The 20,547-nt window shown below is 41.7% G+C and overlaps 1 protein-coding gene across 1 annotated transcript in view; it reads right to left on the reverse strand.

Annotated features, from left to right (window-relative positions):
• Positions 1 to 20,547, reverse strand: part of DNAAF9 (dynein axonemal assembly factor 9) — a 643,469-nt gene that overhangs the window by 270,994 nt on the left and 351,928 nt on the right. Inside the window, exon 20 of the mRNA XM_053704320.1 lies at positions 1,585 to 1,672. Coding sequence (XP_053560295.1) covers positions 1,585 to 1,672 — 88 coding nt within the window. The remainder of the gene's footprint in view (positions 1 to 1,584; positions 1,673 to 20,547) is intronic.

Consider the following 20,547-nt stretch of genomic DNA (forward strand, 5'->3'; position numbering starts at 1 on the left):
GCTAGCTGAGGCCAAGCCTTGAGAGCATTGAATATCGCTCTCAGTTCCAGAATATTTATCGGGAGAAGAGATTCTTCCCGAGACCAAAGACCCTGAGCTTTCAGGGGTCCCCAGACCGCGCCCCAGCCCATCAGACTGGCGTCGGTCGTGACAATGACCCACTCTGGTCTGCGGAAGCTCATCCCCTGTGACAGGTTGTCCAGGGACAGCCACCAACGGAGTGAATCTCTGGTCCTCTGATCTACTTGTATCGTCGGAGACAAGTCTGTATAGTCCCCATTCCACTGACTGAGCATGCACAGTTGTAATGGTCTTAGATGAATTCGCGCAAAAGGAACTATGTCCATTGCCGCTACCATCAAACCTATTACTTCCATGCACTGCGCTATGGAAGGAAGAGGAACAGAATGAAGTATTTGACAAGAGTTTAGAAGTTTTGATTTTCTGGCCTCTGTCAGAAAAATCCTCATTTCTAAGGAGTCTATTATTGTTCCCAAGAAGGGAACCCTTGTTTTTCTTAGCACCGCTAGAAGGGACCCTAGTACCTTTGTTATTGAGCGCCTTTTCTAGTTCATCGAACCAGAAACACGCTGCTGTAGTGACAGGAACAATGCATGAAATTGGTTGTAGAAGGTAACCTTGCTGAACAAACATCTTTTTAAGCAAACCCTCTAATTTTTTATCCATAGGATCTTTGAAAGCACAACTATCTTCTATGGGTATAGTGGTGCGTTTGTTTAGAGTAGAAACCGCCCCCTCGACCTTGGGGACTGTCTGCCATAAGTCCTTTCTGGGGTCGACCATAGGAAACAATTTCTTAAATATGGGGGGAGGGACGAAAGGTATACCGGGCCTTTCCCATTCTTTATTTACAATGTCCGCCACCCGCTTGGGTATAGGAAAAGCTTCGGGGGGCCCCGGGACCTCTAGGAACTTGTCCATTTTACATAATTTCTCTGGAGTGACCAAATTCTCACAATCATCCAGAGTAGATAACACCTCCTTAAGCAGAGCGCGGAGATGTTCCAATTTAAATTTAAATGTAATCACATCAGGTTCAGCTTGTTGAGAAATTTTCCCTGAATCTGAAATTTCTCCCTCAGACAAAACCTCCCTGGCCCCCTCAGACTGGTGTAGGGGCACTTCAGAACCAATATCATCAGCGTCCTCATGCTCTTCAGTATTTTCTAAAACAGAGCAGTCGCGCTTTCGCTGATAAGTGGGCATTTTGGCTAAAATGTTTTTGATAGAATTATCCATTACAGCCGTTAATTGTTGAACACTAAAAAACTCTAAGCCATCTCCGTGGAGATGTTGCCTGTACAACGGCAAAGAGAATGACTGGGGAAGGCGGAGCCTAGGAGGGATCATGTGACCAGCTTTGCTGGGCTCTTTGCCATTTCCTGTTGGGGAGGAGAATATCCCACAAGTAAGGATGACGCCGTGGACCGGACACACCTATGTTGGAGAAATTGTGTTTAGTATCCCTTTAAGTATATATCCTAGAAGAAAGACCACAATAATTTGGTAACACACATTATAGCACATCAACTTTCTAAAGAGGTTTCTATTTTTAACACTCACCTTCCTCAGGCCCAATCTGCAAACTACTGGAGCACATGTAGGCCCCATCGCCTCCTGTGAGCAAACCACCAAGAAAAGATGCATGTTCCTAAAAAAAAATTTAAAAAAATATATATATGTATATATATATATGCTGTTGGGTCTAGAAAACAACATACTAGTTGAGATACCTTTAATAAAAACAAAATGTATGCTTACCTGATAAATCTCTTTCTTTCCGGGCATGGAGAGTCCACAACGTCATTCCAATTACCAGTGGGATATTCACCTCCTGGCCAGGATATTCACCTCCTGGCCAGGAGGAGGCAAAGAGCACCCCAGCAAAGCTGTTAAGTGTAACTTCCCTTACCCTTAACCCCCATTCATTCAGCCGAAAAAAATGGAAAAAGAAGAAACACAAAAGGTATAGAGGTGCCTGAGGTTTACCGAATTATAAAGAGGGCAGGGTCGTGGACTCTCCAAGCCAGAAAAGAAAGAAATTTATCAGGTATCATTTTGTTTTCTTTTCTATGGCATGGAGAGTCCTCTACGTCATTCCAATTACTAGTAGGAACCAATACCCAAGCTAGAGGACACGGAATGAAGAGGGAGGGAGAAGAAGGCAGGAGGACCTGAACAGAAGGCACCACCGCTTGAAGAACATTTCTCCCAAAAGAGGCCTCAGCCGAGACAAAAGTATCAAATTTATAGAATTTTGAAAAAGTATGCAAAGAGGACCAATGTTGCTGCCTTGCAAATCTGTTCCACAGAAGCTACATTTTTGAAAGCCCATGATGAGGAGACAGCCCTAGTTGGATGAGCCGTAATTCTCTCAGGAGGCTGCTGTCCAGCAGTCTCATAAGCTAAACAAATGATACTTCTTAACCAGAGAGGAAAAGGGTAGTAGAGGTGGCCTTCTGACCTTTACGTTTTCCAGAGAAAATCACAAACAGGGCAGAAGATTGCCGAAAATCTTTAGTTGCTTGAAGGTAAAATATTAAAGCATGCAAAATATCTAGGTTATGCAGAAGACGTTCCTTATGGGAAGAAGGATTAGGACAAAAAGAAGGAACAACAATTTCCTGATTAATGTTTCGATCAGACACCACCTTAAAGAGAAAAACATAATTTATGCTTACCTGATAAATTTATTTCTCTTGTGATCTATCGAGTCCACAGATTCATCCATACTTGTGGGATATTCTCCTTCCCTACAGGAAGTGGCAAAGAGAGCACCCACAGCAGAGCTGTCTATATAGCTCATCCCTTAGCTCCACCCCCAGTCATTCAACCGAAGGCTAGGAAGAAAAAGGAGAAACTATAGGGTGCAGTGGTGACTGAAAGTTTTAAAATAAAAATATATTTGCCTGTCTTAATAAACAGGGCGGGCCGTGGACTCGATACATCACAAGAGAAATAAATTTATCAGGTAAGCATAAATTATGTTTTCTCTTGTAAGACGTATCGAGTCCACGGATTCATCCATACTTGTGGGATACCAATACCAAAGCTGTAGGACACGGATGAAGGGAGGGACAAGACAGGGACCTTAAACGGAAGGCACCACTGCTTGTAGAACCTTTCTCCCAAAAATAGCCTCCGAAGAAGCAAAAGTATTGAATTTGTAAAATTTGGAAAAAGTATGAAGCGAAGACCAAGTCGCCGCCTTACAAATCTGTTCAACAGAAGCCTCATTTTTAAAAGCCCATGTGGAAGCCACAGCTCTAGTAGAATGAGCAGTAATTCTTTCAGGAGGCTCTCATAGGCCAAACGGATGATGCTTTTCAGCCAAAAGGAAAGAGAGGTAACCGTAGCCTTTTGACCTCTCCGTTTACCAGAATAAACAACAAACAATGAAGATGTTTGACGGAAATCTTTAGTTGGTTGTAAGTAGAACTTTAAAGCACGATCCACATCAAGATTGTGTAACAGACATTCCTTCTTTGATGAACGATTAGGACACAGAGAAGGAACAACAATCTCTTGATTGATATTCTTATTAGAAACAACCTTAGGAAGAAACCCAGGTTTGGTACGCAAAACCACCTTATCTGCATGGAAAACAAAGTAAGGTGAATCACACTGTAAAGCAGATAGCTCAAAAACTCTTCGAGCCAAAGAAATAGCTACTAAAAATAAAACTTTCCAAGATAGAAGCTTAATATCCATGGAATGCATAGGTTCAAATGGAACCCCTTGAAGAACTTTAAGAACTAAGTTTAGGCTCCATGGCGGAGCAACAGGTTTAAATACAGGCTTGATTCTGACCAAAGCCTGACTAAATGCTTGAACGTCTGGGACATCTGCCAGACGTTTGTGTAATAGAATAGACAAAGCAGATATTTGTCCTTTTAAGGAACTAGCTGATAATCCCTTCTCCAAACCTTCTTGGAGAAAAGACAATATTCTAGGAATCCTAATCTTACTCCACGAGTAACCTTTGGATTCACACCAATAAAGATATTTGCGCCAATCTTATGATAGATCTTCCTGGTGACAGGCTTTCTAGCCTGAATCAGGGTATCAATGACCGACTCAGAGAAACCACGCTTTGATAGAATCAGGCGTTCAATCTCCAAACAGTCAGACGCAGAGAAATTAGATTTGGATGCGTGAACGGACCTTGGATTAGAAGGTCCCGCCTCATTGGCAGAGTCCACGGTAGAACCGAGGACATGTCCACTAGGTCTGCATACCAAGTCCTGCGTGGCCACGCAGGTACTATCAGAATCACCGAAGCTCTCTCCTGCTTGATTCTGGCAACCAGACGTGGGAGGAGAGGAAACGGTGGAAATAGAAAGGCCAGATTTAAGGACCAAGGCACTGCTAGAGCATCTATTAGTACCGCCTGGGGATCCTGGGACCTGGACCCGTAACGAGGAAGTTTGGAAGCTGAATCAGCAGGGCAAATACCTCCGGATGGAGTTCCCACTCCCCCGGATGAAAAGTCTGACGACTTAGGAAATTCTACTCCTGGTATGTAGATTGCTGAGAGATGGCAAGAGTGATCCTCTGCCCATCGGATTATTTTGGTTACCTCCATCATCGCTAGAGAACTCCTTGTTCCTCCTTGATGATTGATATAAGCTACAGTCGTGATGTTGTCCGACAAACCTGATGAATTTGGCCGCAGAAAGCTGAGGCCACGCCTGAAGCGCATTGAATATCGCTCTCAGTTCTAGAATGTTTATCGGGAGGAGAGATTCCTCCCGAGACCATAAGCCCTGTGCTTTCAGGGAGTTCCAGACTGCACCCCAGCCTAGCAGGCTGGCATCTGTCGTTACAATGAGCCACTCTGGCCTGCAGAAACACATTCCCTGAGACAGGTGGTCCTGAGACAACCACCAGAGAAGAGAATCTCTGGTCTCCCGGTCCAGATGCAGTTGAGGAGATAAATCTGCATAATCCCCATTCCACTGTTTGAGCATGCATAGTTGCAGTGGTCTGAGGTGTAGGCGGGCAAAAGGAACTATGTCCATTGCCGCTACCATGAGTCCGATTACCTCCATACACTGAGCCACTGATGGCCGAGGAAAGGAATGAAGAGCTCGGCAAGTGGTTAATAGTTTTGATTTTCTGACCTCCGTCAGAAATATTTTCATTTCTACCGAGTCTATCAGAGTCCCTAGGAAGGAAACTCTTGTAAGAGGGAAGAAAGAACTCTTTTTTTATGTTCACCTTCCACCCGTGAGATCTCAGAAAAGCCAACACGATGTCCGTGTGAGACTTGGCTAGCTGGAAAGTCGACACCTGAATTAAGATGTCGTCTAGATAAGGCGCCACTGCTATGCCCCGTGGCCATAGAACCGCCAGAAGGGACCATAGCACCTTTGTGAAAATTCTGGGAGCCGTGGCCAACCCAAAGGGAAGGGCCACAAACTGGTAATGCCTGTTTAGAAAGGCGAATCTGAGAAATTGATGATGATCTCTGTGAATAGGGATGTGTAGATACGCATCCTTTAAGTCCACGGTAGTCATATATTGACCCTCCTGGATCAGAGGTAGAATAGTCCGAATAGTCTCCATCTTGAATGATGGAACTTTGAGGAACTTGTTTAGAATTTTGAGATCTAAGATTGGTCTGAAAGTTCCCTCTTTTTTGGGAACCACAAAGAGGTTTGAGTAAAACCCTAGCCCCTGTTACTCTTTTGGAACTGGGCGGATCACCCCCATGGTATGTAGGTCTTCTACACTGCGTAAGAACGCCTCTCTCTTTGTCTGTTTTACAGACAATCGAGAAATGTGAAATCTCCCCCTTGGAAGGGAGTCCTTGAATTCCAGAAGATATCCCTGGGACACAATTTCTAAAGCCCAGGAATCGTGAACATCTCTTGACCAGGGCTGAGCGAAGAGATAGAGTCTGCCCCCTACTAGATCCGGTCCCGGATCGGGGGCTACCCCTTCGTGCCGTCTTGGAGGCAGCTGCAGGCTTCTTGGCCTGTTTACCCTTGTTCCAAGCCTGGTTAGGTCTCCAGACTGACTTGGATTGGGCAAAATTCCCCTCTTGCTTTGCAGCAGAGGAAGCTGAAGCGGGACCACCCTTGAAGTTCCGAAAGGAACGAAAATTATTTTGTTTGGTCCTCATCTTATTTGATCTATCCTGAGGGAGGGCATGACCTTTCCCTCCAGTGATGTCTGAAATAATTTCTTTCAGTTCAGGCCCGAATAGGGTCTTTCCTTTGAAAGGGATGTTCAAAAGTTTATATTTATTTGACACATCAGCAGACCAGGACTTAAGCCGTTAACGCCCTGCGTGCTAAAATGGCAAAACCTGAATTCTTTGCCGCTAATTTAGCCAGTTGAAATGCGGCATCTGTAATAAAAGAATTAGCCAACTTAAGGGCCTTAATTCTGTCCATAATCTCCTCTAATGGACTCTCCATCTGAAGAGCCTCTTCTAGAGCCTCGAACCAAAAAGCAGCTGCAGTAGTTACAGGAACAATGCATGCAATAGGTTGGAGAAGAAAACCTTGATGAACAAAAATTTTCTTCAGGAGACCCTCTAATTTTTTATCCATAGGATCTTTGAAAGCACAACTGTCTTCGATAGGTATAGTTGTACGCTTAGAGTAGAAATTGCTCCTTCCACCTTAGGAACTGTCTGCCACGAGTCCCGCATGGTGTCAGATATGGGAAACATTTTCTTAAAAACATGAGAGAAAGTGAACGGGATACCTGGTCTATCCCATTCCTTAGCAATAAAATTCATAATCCTCTTAGGGACTGGAAAAACATCAGTGTAAACAGGAACCTCTAAGTATTTATCCATTTTACACAATTTCTCTGGGACCACTATAGGGTCACAATCATCTAGAGTCGCTACCTCCCTGAGCAATAAGCGGAAGTGTTCAAGCTTAAATTTAAAGGCCGTCATATCAGAATCTGTCTGAGGGAGCGTCTTTCCTGAATCAGAAATTTCTCCCTCAGATAACAAATCCCTCTCCCTAACTTCAGAGCATTGTGAGGGCATATCAGATACGGCTACAAAAGCGTCAGACGGCTCAGCATTTTTTCTTAACCCAGAGCTGTCCCGCTTTCCTTGTAAACCAGGCAGTTTGGATAAAACCTCTGTGAGGGTTGTATTCATAACTGTGGCCATGTCTTGTAAAGTAAATGAATTTGACGCACTAGAGATACTTGGCGTCACTTGTGCGGGCGTTACTGGTTGTGACACTTGGGGAGAGCTAGATGGCGAACCCTCATTCACTTCTGACTGAGAATCATCTATTGCTCTATTTGTAAGTGCTAATATATGTTCGTTATAGTTTATAGACATATCAGTACAATTGGGACACATTCTAAGAGGGGGTTCCACAATGGCTTCTAAACATATTGAACAAGGATTTTCCTTGGTGTCAGACATGTTAAACAGGCTAGTAATGTAACAAGCAAGCTTGGAAAACACTGTAATCAAAGTAAATAACACTAAGAAATAAAACGGTACTGTGCCTTTAAGAGAAAAAAAGCTGCACAAATTCTGCAAAACTGTAAAAAAGCAGTAAACTCAACAAAATGTTTACAGTAGTATCATAAAGCCTTAGTAACTTTGCACAGCTATGCAAATAAACAATTAACCCCTTAATGGCAAAACCGGATTGAAAAAACGTCAAAATCGGTAAAAAAGACTTTCAGCACCTTGCCACAGCTCTGCTGTGGCGCCTACCTGCCCTTCAGAACGATTTGTGGGGGAAAAAACTTCTTTTACAGCCCTCAAACACAGCAGGAACCTCTGAAGAAGCAGTTAGATGTCTCTGAGGAAAAGAAACTGCGCAACTGAGGCGCGAAAATAGGCCCCTCCCACCTCACTCGATGTTTTGAGGCCTATCAGAAAAACACCAGAGTGTTTCTTAATTAACCATGTGGGTTAAAAAACCCTAAAACAAGCCACAATGACCCCTTAAAGTCCCTTCAAAAAAACGTTATAATTGCATCATTTACTGAATAAACAAAAACGTTTTTTTCCTAACAGTGTCACCAGTAACTAATGAGCCCTTCATGCAAGCTGAAATTCCTATCCAAATGTCTGAATACAGCTTACCCTTCCCTCATGGGGATATTGCCAGCCTTTTCTAGAATTAACACAGTCTGTCTAGAAAAATATACACTGAACATACCTCAAAGCAGTTTAGCCTGCAAACCGTTCCCCCAAGTGAAGTTTTCCTGTACTCTTCAGCCCTTGTGAGAACAGCAGTGGATCTTAGTTACAAAGTGCTAAGATCATCATCCTCCTTGCAGAAATCTTCATCCCTTTTTCTGACAGAGAGTAAATAGTACACACCGGTACCATTTAAAATAACAAACTTTTGCTTGAGAAATAAAAAACTAACATTTTTGTCACCACACTCACTCTGCCCTTCCTAGTACTTAGAGTAGGCAAAGAGAATGACTGGGGGGTGGAGCTAAGGGAGGAGCTATATAGACAGCTCTGCTGTGGGTGCTCTCTTTGCCACTTCCTGTAGGGAAGGAGAATATCTCACAAGTATGGATGAATCCGTGGACTCGTTACATCTTACAAGAGAAACCTAATTTAGTATGAAGGACCGCCTTACCTGCATGAAAAATAAGGTACAGGGAATCGTACAGCAGAGCCGAAAGCTGAGAAACTCTGCGAGCGGAAGAAATAGCAATAAGAAACAAAACCTTCCAAGATAACAATTTTAAATCAACAACATGCATCGCCTCAAACAGAGCCAGCTGCAAAACTTTTAAGAACTAGATTAAGGCTCCAAGGAGGAGCAACAGGTTTAAACACAGGCCTAATTCTGACCAGGACCTGAACAAAAGCTTAAACATCTGGCAAATCTTCCAGACGTTTGTGCAAAAGAATAGACAGAGCAGAAATCTGACCATTCAGAGTACTGACTGACAAACCTTTCTCCAGTCCACAGGCTGGCGTCCGTGGTCATTATCACCCAGGAGGGTCTCAGGAAGCATTTGCCCCGAGACAGACGGTCCTAAGAAATCCACCACAAGAGGGACCACCACCATAAAAAGGGAACCTGCAGGTACGCGTCCTTTAATCCTTAATTAATCCTCTTGAATCCAAGAAAGAACGAAAATAAATAAATAGTTTCCCACTGGAAGGACGGTCCACTAAGAAATTTCAGTAGACTCTGAAATCTAAAAGGCGGTCTGAAGGTTCCCTCTGTTTTGGGAACCCCAAACCGATTGGGATATCAAATCCAGAACCTGTACCTGCATGGGAACTGGAACAATTATTCCCAAGTCTGAGAGGTCTCCTACACATTTTAAGAACGCCTCTCTATGTGTCTGAACTACAGATAATCTTGAAAAACAAACTCTGCCTCAGGAGAGCTTTTGATCGAACCCAATCCCGAGCAAGGACTTAAAGTCTGCCCCTTACAAGATCCGATCCCGGATCGGGAGCATGTCCTTCATGTTGTCCTGATTCAACATCAGGCTACTTTTTTATTTTTATTTTTTTTAAACTTCAAATTTTCAAAAGACATTATTTCCCTCAAGCCAGGTCCCAACAGGGACTTCATCTTGTAAGGAATCACTAAATCTTAGACTTAGAGCATACCTCCGTGGAACAAGGCTCTAACCATAAAGTCCTGTGAGCTGGAACAGAGCAAACTATGTTCCCAGTCTGATAAGTTAAAGAATTTGAAATAAAGGAAATAGTCAAATTGAAAACCTTAATCCTGTCCTGGATTTTATCCAGGGAAGTTTCTGATTTAGTAGCATTAGACAATGCGTCAAGCCAATCCGCCGTTGCACTAGTGACGGTAGACAAGTACACCCCTAGTTGCCTGTGTAAACCCTGGTGTACATCCCACATGTAATCTTTGTCCATGGGACTTATCCTCTAAAGGTAGAGTAGTTCACGGATCCAAGCTGAGACTACTCCGTCCCCCCCCAGAAAATGTTTGTACAGCCTCTTTAGCTGAGTCAGAGATGGGAAACAGTTTTGTACACATAAGGAATGCCTCCATCCTTATATTCACTAGACGCACTTAGTATAGATTATTCCGGAAATGTCAATACTGGACGTATTATGTTGGGGACGCCCAGGATAGATAAAATACTAAAATAACATTCCATCTGAGTCTGAAAATTCTCTCACAGACAATCCTAACGTACTTTCCTCCTTCAGTAACATGGAGGAACCATGAGGAAAAACAACTACAAAAATAATTCCTTAGGTAATGTTTTCTACCTCGTGGGAAAAAAACATAATGTATCATAACTCTGAGTAGAGTGTAAAAGGAAGTGCAGTGCACTACATGTGGGCCCTTAATTTTTGTGGGACAATATAGGAGAAAATTGTGGCAAAAACTTGACTATCCTCAACAGACTCCAAAACAGCAATGGCTTTAGAGGGAGTAAGATAATAAAAATATTTTAAACCTTAAAAGTAACTTTATTGTTGTGCGCTTTTGTTCCATCCTAAGACACAAAGGATGAATTAACAAATAAACCGTTGAAATTCTTCAATAAAATTTACACATAAAAAAACGTTACTGTCTTTTTAAATCATAAAAGTAACCTTATTTTTGTGTGCTTTTGTACCATCCAAGTCACAAAGGATGTAACAACAAATAAACAGCTGAAATTCTTCAATAATATGTACACATACAAAACGTTACTGTCTCTTCAAATCATAAAAGTAACTTTATTTTTGTGTGTTCTTGTACCATCCAAGTCACAAAGGATGGATCAACAAATAAACAGCTGAAAATCTTCAATAAAATTTACACATACAAAAACATAATTTATGTAAGAACTTACCTGATAAATTCATTTCTTTCATATTAGCAAGAGTCCATGAGCTAGTGACGTATGGGATATACATTCCTACCAGGAGGGGCAAAGTTTCCCAAACCTTAAAATGCCTATAAATACACCCCTCACCACACCCACAATTCAGTTTAACGAATAGCCAAGAAGCGGGGTGATAAGAAAGGAGCGAAAGCATCAAAAATAAGGAATTGGAATAATTGCGCTTAATACAAAAAATCATAACCACCACAAAAAGGGTGGGCCTCATGGACTCTTGCTAATATGAAAGAAATGAATTTATCAGGTAAGTTCTTACATAAATTATGTTTTCTTTCATGTAATTAGCAAGAGTCCATGAGCTAGTGATGTATGGGATAGCAGATACCCAAGATGTGGAACTTCCACGCAAGAGTCACTAGAGAGGGAGGGATAAAATAAAGACAGCCAATTCCGCTGAAAAATTAATCCACTACCCAAATCAAAAAGTTTCAATTTTTATAATGAAAAAAACTGAAATTATAAGCAGAAGAATCAAACGGAAACAGCTGCCTGAAATACCATTCTACCAAAACTGCTTCTAAAGAAGAGAAAACATCAAAATGGTAGAATTTAGTAAAAGTATGCAAAGAAGACCAAGTCAATGCTTTGCAAATCTGATCAACAGAAGCTTCATTCTTAAAAGCCCAGGAAGTAGATACTTACCTAGTAGAATGAGCCGTAATCCTCTGAGGCGGGAATCAACCCGACTCCAAATAAGCATGATGAATCAAAAGTTTAACCAAGATGCCAAAGAAATGGCAGAAGCCTTTTGACCTTCCTAAAACCAGAAAAGATAACAGACTAGAAGTCTGTCTGAAATCTGAATAGCTTCAACATAGTATTTCAAAACTCTTACCATATCCAAAGAATGTAAGAATCTTACCAAAGAAGTCTTAGGAAAAGACAATAATTCCTCCCTAATGTTGATAGAATTCACAACTTTAGGTAAGAATTGAAATGAGGATAGCAAAAACCACCTTATCCTGATGAAAAAAATCAGAAAAAGGAGATTCACAAGAAAGAACAGATAATTCAAAAACTGTTCTAGCTGAAGAGATGTCTAAAAAGAACAATACTTTCCATGAAAGTAAATAATGTCTAGAGAAAGCATATGCTCAAATAGAAGAGCCTGTAAAGCCTTCAGAACCAAATTAAGACTCCAAGGAGGAGAAATTGGCTTAATGACAGGTTTGATAAGAACCAAAGCCTGAACAAAATAATGAATATCAGGAAGTAACGCTGCCTTATCCTGATGAAAAATCAGAAAAGGAGAAAAGTAATTTAATGTCCAGAGAATGCATAGGTTCAAACGGAGGAGCCTGTAAAGCCCTCAGTACCAAATTGAGACTCCAAGGAGGAGAGATTGACTTAATGACAGGCTTGATACGAACCAAAGCCTGTACAAAACAATGAATATCAGAATGATTAGCAATCTTTCTGTGAAAAAGAACAGAAAGAGTAGAGATTTGTCCTTTCAAAGAACTTGCAGACAAAACCTTATCCAAACCATCCTGAAAAATTGTAAAATTATAGGAATTCTAAAAGAATGCCACGAGAATTTATGAGAAGAACACCAATAAATGTAAGTCTTCCAAACTCGATAATAAAACTTTCTAGAGACAGATTTACAAACCTGTAACATAGTATTAATCACTGAGTCAGAGAAACCTCTATGACTAAGAATCAAGCGTTAAATCTCCATACCTTCAAATTTAATGATTTGAGATCCTGATGAAAAAATGGGCCTTGAGATAGAAGGTCTGGTCTTAACGGAAGTGTCCTAGGTTGGCAACTGGCCATCCGAATGAGATCCGCATACCAAAACCTGTGAGGCCATGCTGGAGCCACCAGCAGTACAAACGAACGCTCCATTAGAATTTTAGAAATCACTTTTGGAAGAACTAGAGGTGGAAAGATATAGGCAGAATGATAATTCCAAGGAAGTGTCAATGCATACGCTACTTCCGCCTGAGGATCCCCGGACCTGAATAGGCCCCTGGGAAGTTCCTTGTTTAGACGAGATGCCAACAGAACTATTTCTGGAAGTCCTCACATCTGAGAAATTGAAAAACATATCTGGGTAAAGAGACCATTCTCCCGGATGTAAAGCTTGATTAACAGAGATAATCCGCTTCCCAAATGTCTATACCTGGGAAAAAGACCACAGAATTTAGATAGGAGCTGGATTTAGCCCAAGCAAATATCCGAGATACTTTTGTCACAGCCTAAGCACTGATAGTCCCACCCTGATGATTGACATACACCACAGATGTGACATTGTCTGAAAAAAAATAAACGTCTCTTCTTCAAAAAGAAACCAACTGAAGAACTCTGAGAATGCACAGAATTCCAAAATATCAAATAGTAATCTCGCCTCCTGAGATTTCCAAACCCCTTGTGCTGACAGAGATCCTCAGACAGCCTCCCAACCTAAAAGACTTGCATCTGTAGAGATCATGGTCCAGGTTGAAAGAATCGAAGAGACCTGTAGAACTAAATGATGGTGATCTTAACCACCGAATCAAAGATAGATAAACATTAGAATTCGAAGATTTAAAAAGTGAAATCCTAGAATCCCTGCACCATTATTCAGCATAAAAAACTGGAAAGGTTTTCTATGAAAATGAGCAAAGGGAATTGAATCCAATGCTGCAGCCATAAGACCTAAAACTTCCATGCATATATAGCAACTGAAGAAAATAATAGAGACTGAAGGTACCGACAGACGGAACCCAATAAAATTGTCACTTGTCTGTTAGAGACAAAGACAGTGACACAAACTATCTGGAAACCTAAAAAAAGGTGACCTTTGTGTGAGGAATCAAGAGCTTTTGATAAAAAGATCCTCTAACCATGTCTTGAAAAAACAAAGTTGAATCATATGAGATTCCGTAGTCTCAGAAAATAAAAATAATCTGAATGAAAACAGAAAATGAAGATATGCATCTATTGTATCTAATGAAAACAAATAATGCTATCACTGAACAAAAAAAGGCAGAATAGACCATATAAATACCTAAAAGATGGTACATTAATATAATAAAAAGATTTTCTATCTTTGGAACAATGAATAGTTTTGAATAAAACCCCAAAACCCAGTTCCTAAAAATAGAACTGGAATAAATACCCCAGAATATTCCAGATCTGAGCAGCGCTTGAGCCCCAACAGGTGATCAGCCGCGCATCAACATTACCTAAAATATATAGGACTGAAACACATTTAAGGAAAGTGTTAGCCTTACTGGAATAGCTGGAATATAATAGAGAAAAAGACTTCTCACAGACGGTTTTACTCTGAATTTTATTCTTTACCCAAAATCTAAGAAATTTAGAGCGAATAGAACCAAACAAATTTCAAAAAAATCTTAACCTGCCCCTTACCAGCCAAGCTGGAATATGGCACATACATGCAAATTTAGGGAGCTGATTTTGAACTAAAAAACTTCCAATTAAAAACATGTTACTTGGGTAAGAATTTAGGATTTCGTTCCTTAGTAAGAACAACCAAACTAAAATAAGCTTAAAGTTTTAGTCTTAGAACTCAATCTTGAAGCCCAGAGTAACAGTTAAGAATTGAATCCAATTATTAACCAAATAATTGATTATCTTGGAAAAAAAGAAATAAGGATTTTTTAGAAATCACAAAAACAAAATTTATGCTTACCTGATAAATTCCTTTCTCCTGTAGTGTGGTCAGTCCACGGGTCATCATTACTTCTGGGATATTAACTCCTCCCCAACAGGAAGTGCAAGAGGATCACCCAGCAGAGCTGCTATATAGCTCCTCCCCTCTACGTCACACCCAGTCATTCGACCGAGAACCAACGAGAAAGGAGAAGCCAAAGGGTGCAGTGGTGACTGGAGTATAATTTAAAAATTTAGACCTGCCATAAAAACAGGGCGGGCCGTGGACTGACCACACTACAGGAGAAAGGAATTTATCAGGTAAGCATAAATTTTGTTTTCTCCTGTTAAGTGTGGTCAGTCCACGGGTCATCATTACTTCTGGGATACCAATACCAAAGCTAAAGTACACGGATGACGGGAGGGACAGGCAGGCTCTTTATACGGAAGGAACCACTGCCTGAAGAACCTTTCTCCCAAAAACAGCCTCCGAAGAAGCAAAAGTGTCAAATTTGTAAAATTTGGAAAAAGTATGAAGAGAAGACCAAGTTGCAGCCTTGCAAATCTGTTCAACAGAAGCCTCATTCTTAAAGGCCCAAGTGGAAGCCACAGCTCTAGTAGAATGAGCTGTAATTCTTTCAGGAGGCTGCTGTCGAGCAGTCTCATAAGCTAAACGTATTATGCTACGAAGCCAAAAAGAGAGAGAGGTAGCCGAAGCTTTTTGACCTCTCCTCTGACCAGAATAAACGACAAACAGGGAAGAGGTTTGTCGAAAATCCTTAATTGCCTGTAGATAAAATTTCAGGGCACGGACTACATCTAGATTGTGTAGAAGACGTTCCTTCTTCGAAGAAGGATTAGGACACAAAGATGGAACAACAATCTCTTGATTGATATTCCTGTTAGTGACCACCTTAGGTAAGAACCCAGGTTTAGTACGCAGAACTACCTTGTCTGAATGAAAAATCAGATAAGGAGAATCACAATGTAAGGCAGATAACTCAGAGACTCTTCGAGCCGAGGAAATAGCCATTAAAAACAGAACTTTCCAAGATAACAGTTTGATATCAATGGAATGAAGGGGTTCAAACGGAACCCCCTGTAAAACATTAAGAACTAAGTTCAAACAGCAACAGTTGAGCAACAGTTTTAAACACAGGCTTAATCCTAGCCGAAGCCTGACAAAAAGCTTGAACGTCCGGAACCTCTGACAGACGTTTGTGTAAAAGAATGGACAGAGCTGAAATCTGTCCCTTTAAGGAACTAGCGGATAAACCCTTTTCTAAACCTTCTTGTAGAAAAGACAATATCCTAGGAATCCTAACCTTACTCCATGAGTAACTTTTGGATTCGCACCAATATAAGTATTTACGCCATATTTTATGGTAAATCTTCCTGGTAACAGGCTTCCTAGCCTGTATTAAGGTATCAATTACTGATTCAGAAAATCCACGCTTTGATAAAATCAAGCGTTCAATTTCCATGCAGTCAGCTTCAGAGAAATTAGGTTTTGATGTTTGAAGGGACCCTGAATTAGAAGGTCCTGTCTCAGAGGCAGAGACCAAGGAGGACAGGATGACATGTCCACTAGATCTGCATACCAGGTCCTGCGTGGCCACGCAGGCGCTATTAGAATCACCGAAGCTCTCTCCTGTTTGATTCTGGCAATCAATTGAGGAAGCATCGGGAAGGGTGGAAACACATAAGCTATCCCGAAGGTCCAAGGTGCTGTCAAAGCATCTATCAGGACCGCTCCCGGATCCCTGGATCTGGACCCGTAACAAGGAAGCTTGGCGTTCTGTCGAGACGCCATGAGATCTATCTCTGGTTTGCCCCAACGTCGAAGTATTTGGGCAAAGACTTCCGGATGAAGTTCCCACTCCCCCGGATGAAAAGTCTGACGACTTAGGAAATCCGCCTCCCAGTTCTCCACTCCCGGGATGTGGATTGCTGACAGGTGGCAAGAGTGAGACTCTGCCCAGCGAATTATCTTTGATACTTCCATCATCGCTAGGGAGCTTCTTGTCCCTCCTTGATGGTTGATGTAAGCTACAGTCGTGATGTTGTCCGACTGAAACCTGATGAACCCCCGAGTTGTTAACTGGGGCCAAGCCAGAAGAGCATTGAGAACTGCTCTCAATTCCAGAATGTTTATAGGCAGGAGACTCTCCTCCCGAGTCCATGATCCCTGAGCCTTCAGAGAATTCCAGACAGCGCCCCAACCTAGTAGGCTGGCGTCTGTTGTTACAATTGTCCAATCCGGCCTGCTGAATGGCATCCCCCTGGACAGATGTGGTCGAGAAAGCCACCACAGAAGAGAATTTCTGGTCTCTTGATCCAGATTCAGAGTAGGGGACAAATCTGAGTAATCCCCATTCCACTGACTTAGCATGCACAATTGCAGCGGTCTGAGATGTAGGCGTGCAAAGGGTACTAAGTCCATTGCCGCTACCATTAAGCCGATCACCTCCATGCATTGAGCTACTGACGGGTGTTGAATGGAATGAAGGACACGGCATGCATTTTGAAGCTTTGTTAACCTGTCTTCTGTCAGGTAAATCTTCATTTCTACAGAATCTATAAGAGTCCCCAAGAAGGGAACTCTTGTGAGTGGAAAGAGAGAACTCTTCTTTTCGTTCACCTTCCATCCATGCGACCTTAGAAATGCCAGTACTAACTCTGTATGAGACTTGGCAGTTTGAAAGCTTGAAGCTTGTATCAGAATGTCGTCTAGGTACGGAGCTACCGAAATTCCTCGCGGTCTTAGTACCGTCAGAAGAGCACCCAGAACCTTTGTGAAGATTCTTGGAGCCGTAGCCAATCCGAATGGAAGAGCTACAAACTGGTAATGCCTGTCTAGGAAGGCAAACCTTAGATACCGGTAATGATCTTTGTGAATCGGTATGTGAAGGTAAGCATCCTTTAAATCCACTGTGGTCATGTACTGACCCTTTTGGATCATGGGTAGGATTGTCCGAATAGTTTCCATTTTGAACGATGGAACTCTTAGGAATTTGTTTAGGATCTTTAAATCCAAGATTGGCCTGAAGGTTCCCTCTTTTTTGGGAACCACAAACAGATTCGAGTAAAACCCCTGTCCATGTTCCGACCACGGAACCGGATGGATCACTCCCATTAGTAAAAGATCTTGTACACAGCGTAGAAACGCCTCTTTCTTTATTTGGTTTGTTGACAAACTTGACAGATGAAATCTCCCTTTTGGGGGAGAGGATTTGAAGTCCAGAAGATATCCCTGAGATATGATCTCTAACGCCCAGGGATCCTAGACATCTCTTGCCCAAGCCTGGGCGAAGAGAGAAAGTCTGCCCCCCACTAGATCCGTTTCCAGATCGGGGGCCCTCGATTCATGCTGTCTTAGGGGCAGCAGCAGGTTTTCTGGCCTGCTTGCCCTTGTTCCAGGACTGGTTAGGTCTCCAGCCTTGTCTGTAGCGAGCAACAGCTCCTTCCTGTTTTGGAGCAGAGGAAGTTGATGCTGCTCCTGCCTTGAAATTACGAAAGGAACGAAAATTAGACTGTCTAGCCTTAGGTTTGGCTCTGTCTTGAGGCAGGGCATGGCCTTTACCTCCTGTAATGTCAGCGATAATTTCTTTCAAACCGGGCCCGAATAAGGTCTGCCCTTTGAAAGGTATGTTAAGTAATTTAGATTTAGAAGTAACGTCAGCTGACCAGGATTTTAGCCACAGCGCTCTGCGTGCCTGAATGGCGAATCCGGAATTCTTAGCCGTAAGTTTTGTTAAATGTACTACGGCATCTGAAACAAATGAATTAGCTAGCTTAAGTGTTTTAAGCTTGTTTGAAATCTCATCTATAGTTATTGAGTCAAGAGTCTCTTCCAGGGACTCGGACCAAAAAGCGGCCGCGGCCGTGACAGACGCAATACATGCAAGGGGTTGCAATATAAAACCTTGTTGAACAAACATTTTCTTAAGGTAACCCTCTAATTTTTTATCCATTGGATCTGAAAAGGCACAGCTATCCTCCACCGGGATAGTGGTACGCTTAGCCAGAGTAGAAACCGCTCCCTCCACCTTAGGGACCTTCTGCCATAAGTCCCGTGTGGTGGCGTCTATTGGAAACATTTTTCTAAACACAGGAGGGGGGGAAAAGGGTACACCGGGCCTATCCCACTCCTTAGTAATTATCTCTGTAAGCCTCTTAGGTATAGGAAATACGTCAGTACTCGCCGGTACCGCATAGTATCTTTCTCTTGTTAAGTGTATCCAGTCCACGGATCATCCATTACTTATGGGATATTAACTCCTCCCCAACAGGAAGTGCAAGAGGATTCACCCAGCAGAGCTGCTATATAGCTCCTCCCCTAACTGCCATTACCAGTCATTCTCTTGCACCCAACAAATAGATAGGATGTGTGAGAGGACTGTGGTGATTATACTTAGTTTCATACCTTCAATCAAAAGTTTGTTATTTTATAATAGCACCGGAGTGTGTTATTCCTTCTCTGGTAGAATTTGAAGAAGAATCTACCTGAGTTTTTCTATGATTTTAGCCGGAGTAGTTAAGATCATATTGCTGTTTCTCGGCCATCTGAGGAGAGGTAAACTTCAGATCAGGGGACAGTGGGCAGATTAATCTGCAAGAGGTATGTAGCAGCTTATTATTTTCTGACAATGGAATTGATGAGAAAATTCTGCCATACCGATATAATGTAAACTCAGCCTTAAATGCAGTAGCAGCAACTGGTATCAGGCTGTCATGTATGTATATTTTACACTTCAGTATTCTGGGGAATGGCACTTCACTGGAATTATACTGTATGCATAAAACTTTAGCCTAATTTGCAGGGACTAGCAACAGGCTTTTTAATAACACTCAATTTATTAATGTTAAACGTTTTTTGCTGGCATGTAAAATCGTTTAATTTTCTGAGGTACTGGGTGAAAAAATGTTTTGGGCACTATTTTTTTCCACTTGGCAGTCGTTTTATTTAATTTATGACAGTTTACTGATCTCTCTCACTGTTATGTGTGAGGGGGAGGGACCTTTTTTGGTGCTTTTGCTACGCATCAAAAAATTCAGTCAGAAGTTTATTGTCTTCCCTGCATGATCCGGTTCATCTCTACAGAACTCAGGGGTCTTCAAAACTTGTTTTGAGGGAGGTAATCACTCACAGCAGAGCTGTGATTAAAAAAAACGTTTATTTCTGTATTTTTTTTTTTTTTTTTTTTTTTTTTTTTTTTTTTCTGCTATCAGGGTTAGTTATCCTTTGCTAATGGGAGCAATCCTTTGCTAAAATTGTGTTTTTTACAAAGATTTGATGCTATAACTTTTCAGTTTATTAATTTTCAACTGTCATAACTTTTTCTGTGCTTCTTATAGGCACAGTACGTTTTCATATTATAGTAAATTACTTGAAAAGTATTTCCAAGTTGCTAGTTTATTTGCTAGTGTGTTAAACATGTCTGATTCAGAGGAAGATATCTGTGCTATATGTGCTAAAGCCAAAGTGGAGCCCAATAGAAATTTATGTACTAACTGTATTGATGCTACTTTAAATAAAAGTCAATCTGTACAAATTGAACATATTTCACCAAACAACGAGGGGAGAGTTATGCCGACTAACTCGCCTCACGTGTCAGTACCTGCATCTCCCGCTCGGGAGGTGCGTGATATTGTAGCGCCGAGTACATCTGGGCGGCCATTACAAATCACATTACAGGATATGGCTACTGTTATGACTGAAGTTTTGGCTAAATTACCAGAACTAAGAGGTAAGCGTGATCACTCTGGGGTGAGAACAGAGTGCGCTGATAATATTAGGGCCATGTCAGACACTGCGTCACAATTTGCAGAACATGAGGACGGAGAGCTTCATTCTGCGGGTGACGGTTCTGATCCAAACAAACTGGATTCAGATATTTCAAATTTTAAATTTAAGCTGGAAAACCTCCGTGTATTACTAGGGGAGGTGTTAGCGGCTCTGAATGATTGTAACACAGTTGCAATACCAGAGAAAATGTGTAGGTTGGATAAATATTTTGCGGTACCGGCGAGTACTGACGTTTTTCCTATACCTAAGAGACTTACTGAAATTGTTAC

This window comes from Bombina bombina, chromosome 2 (assembly GCF_027579735.1).
Source record: "Bombina bombina isolate aBomBom1 chromosome 2, aBomBom1.pri, whole genome shotgun sequence".
NCBI classification, from domain to species: domain Eukaryota; kingdom Metazoa; phylum Chordata; class Amphibia; order Anura; family Bombinatoridae; genus Bombina; species Bombina bombina.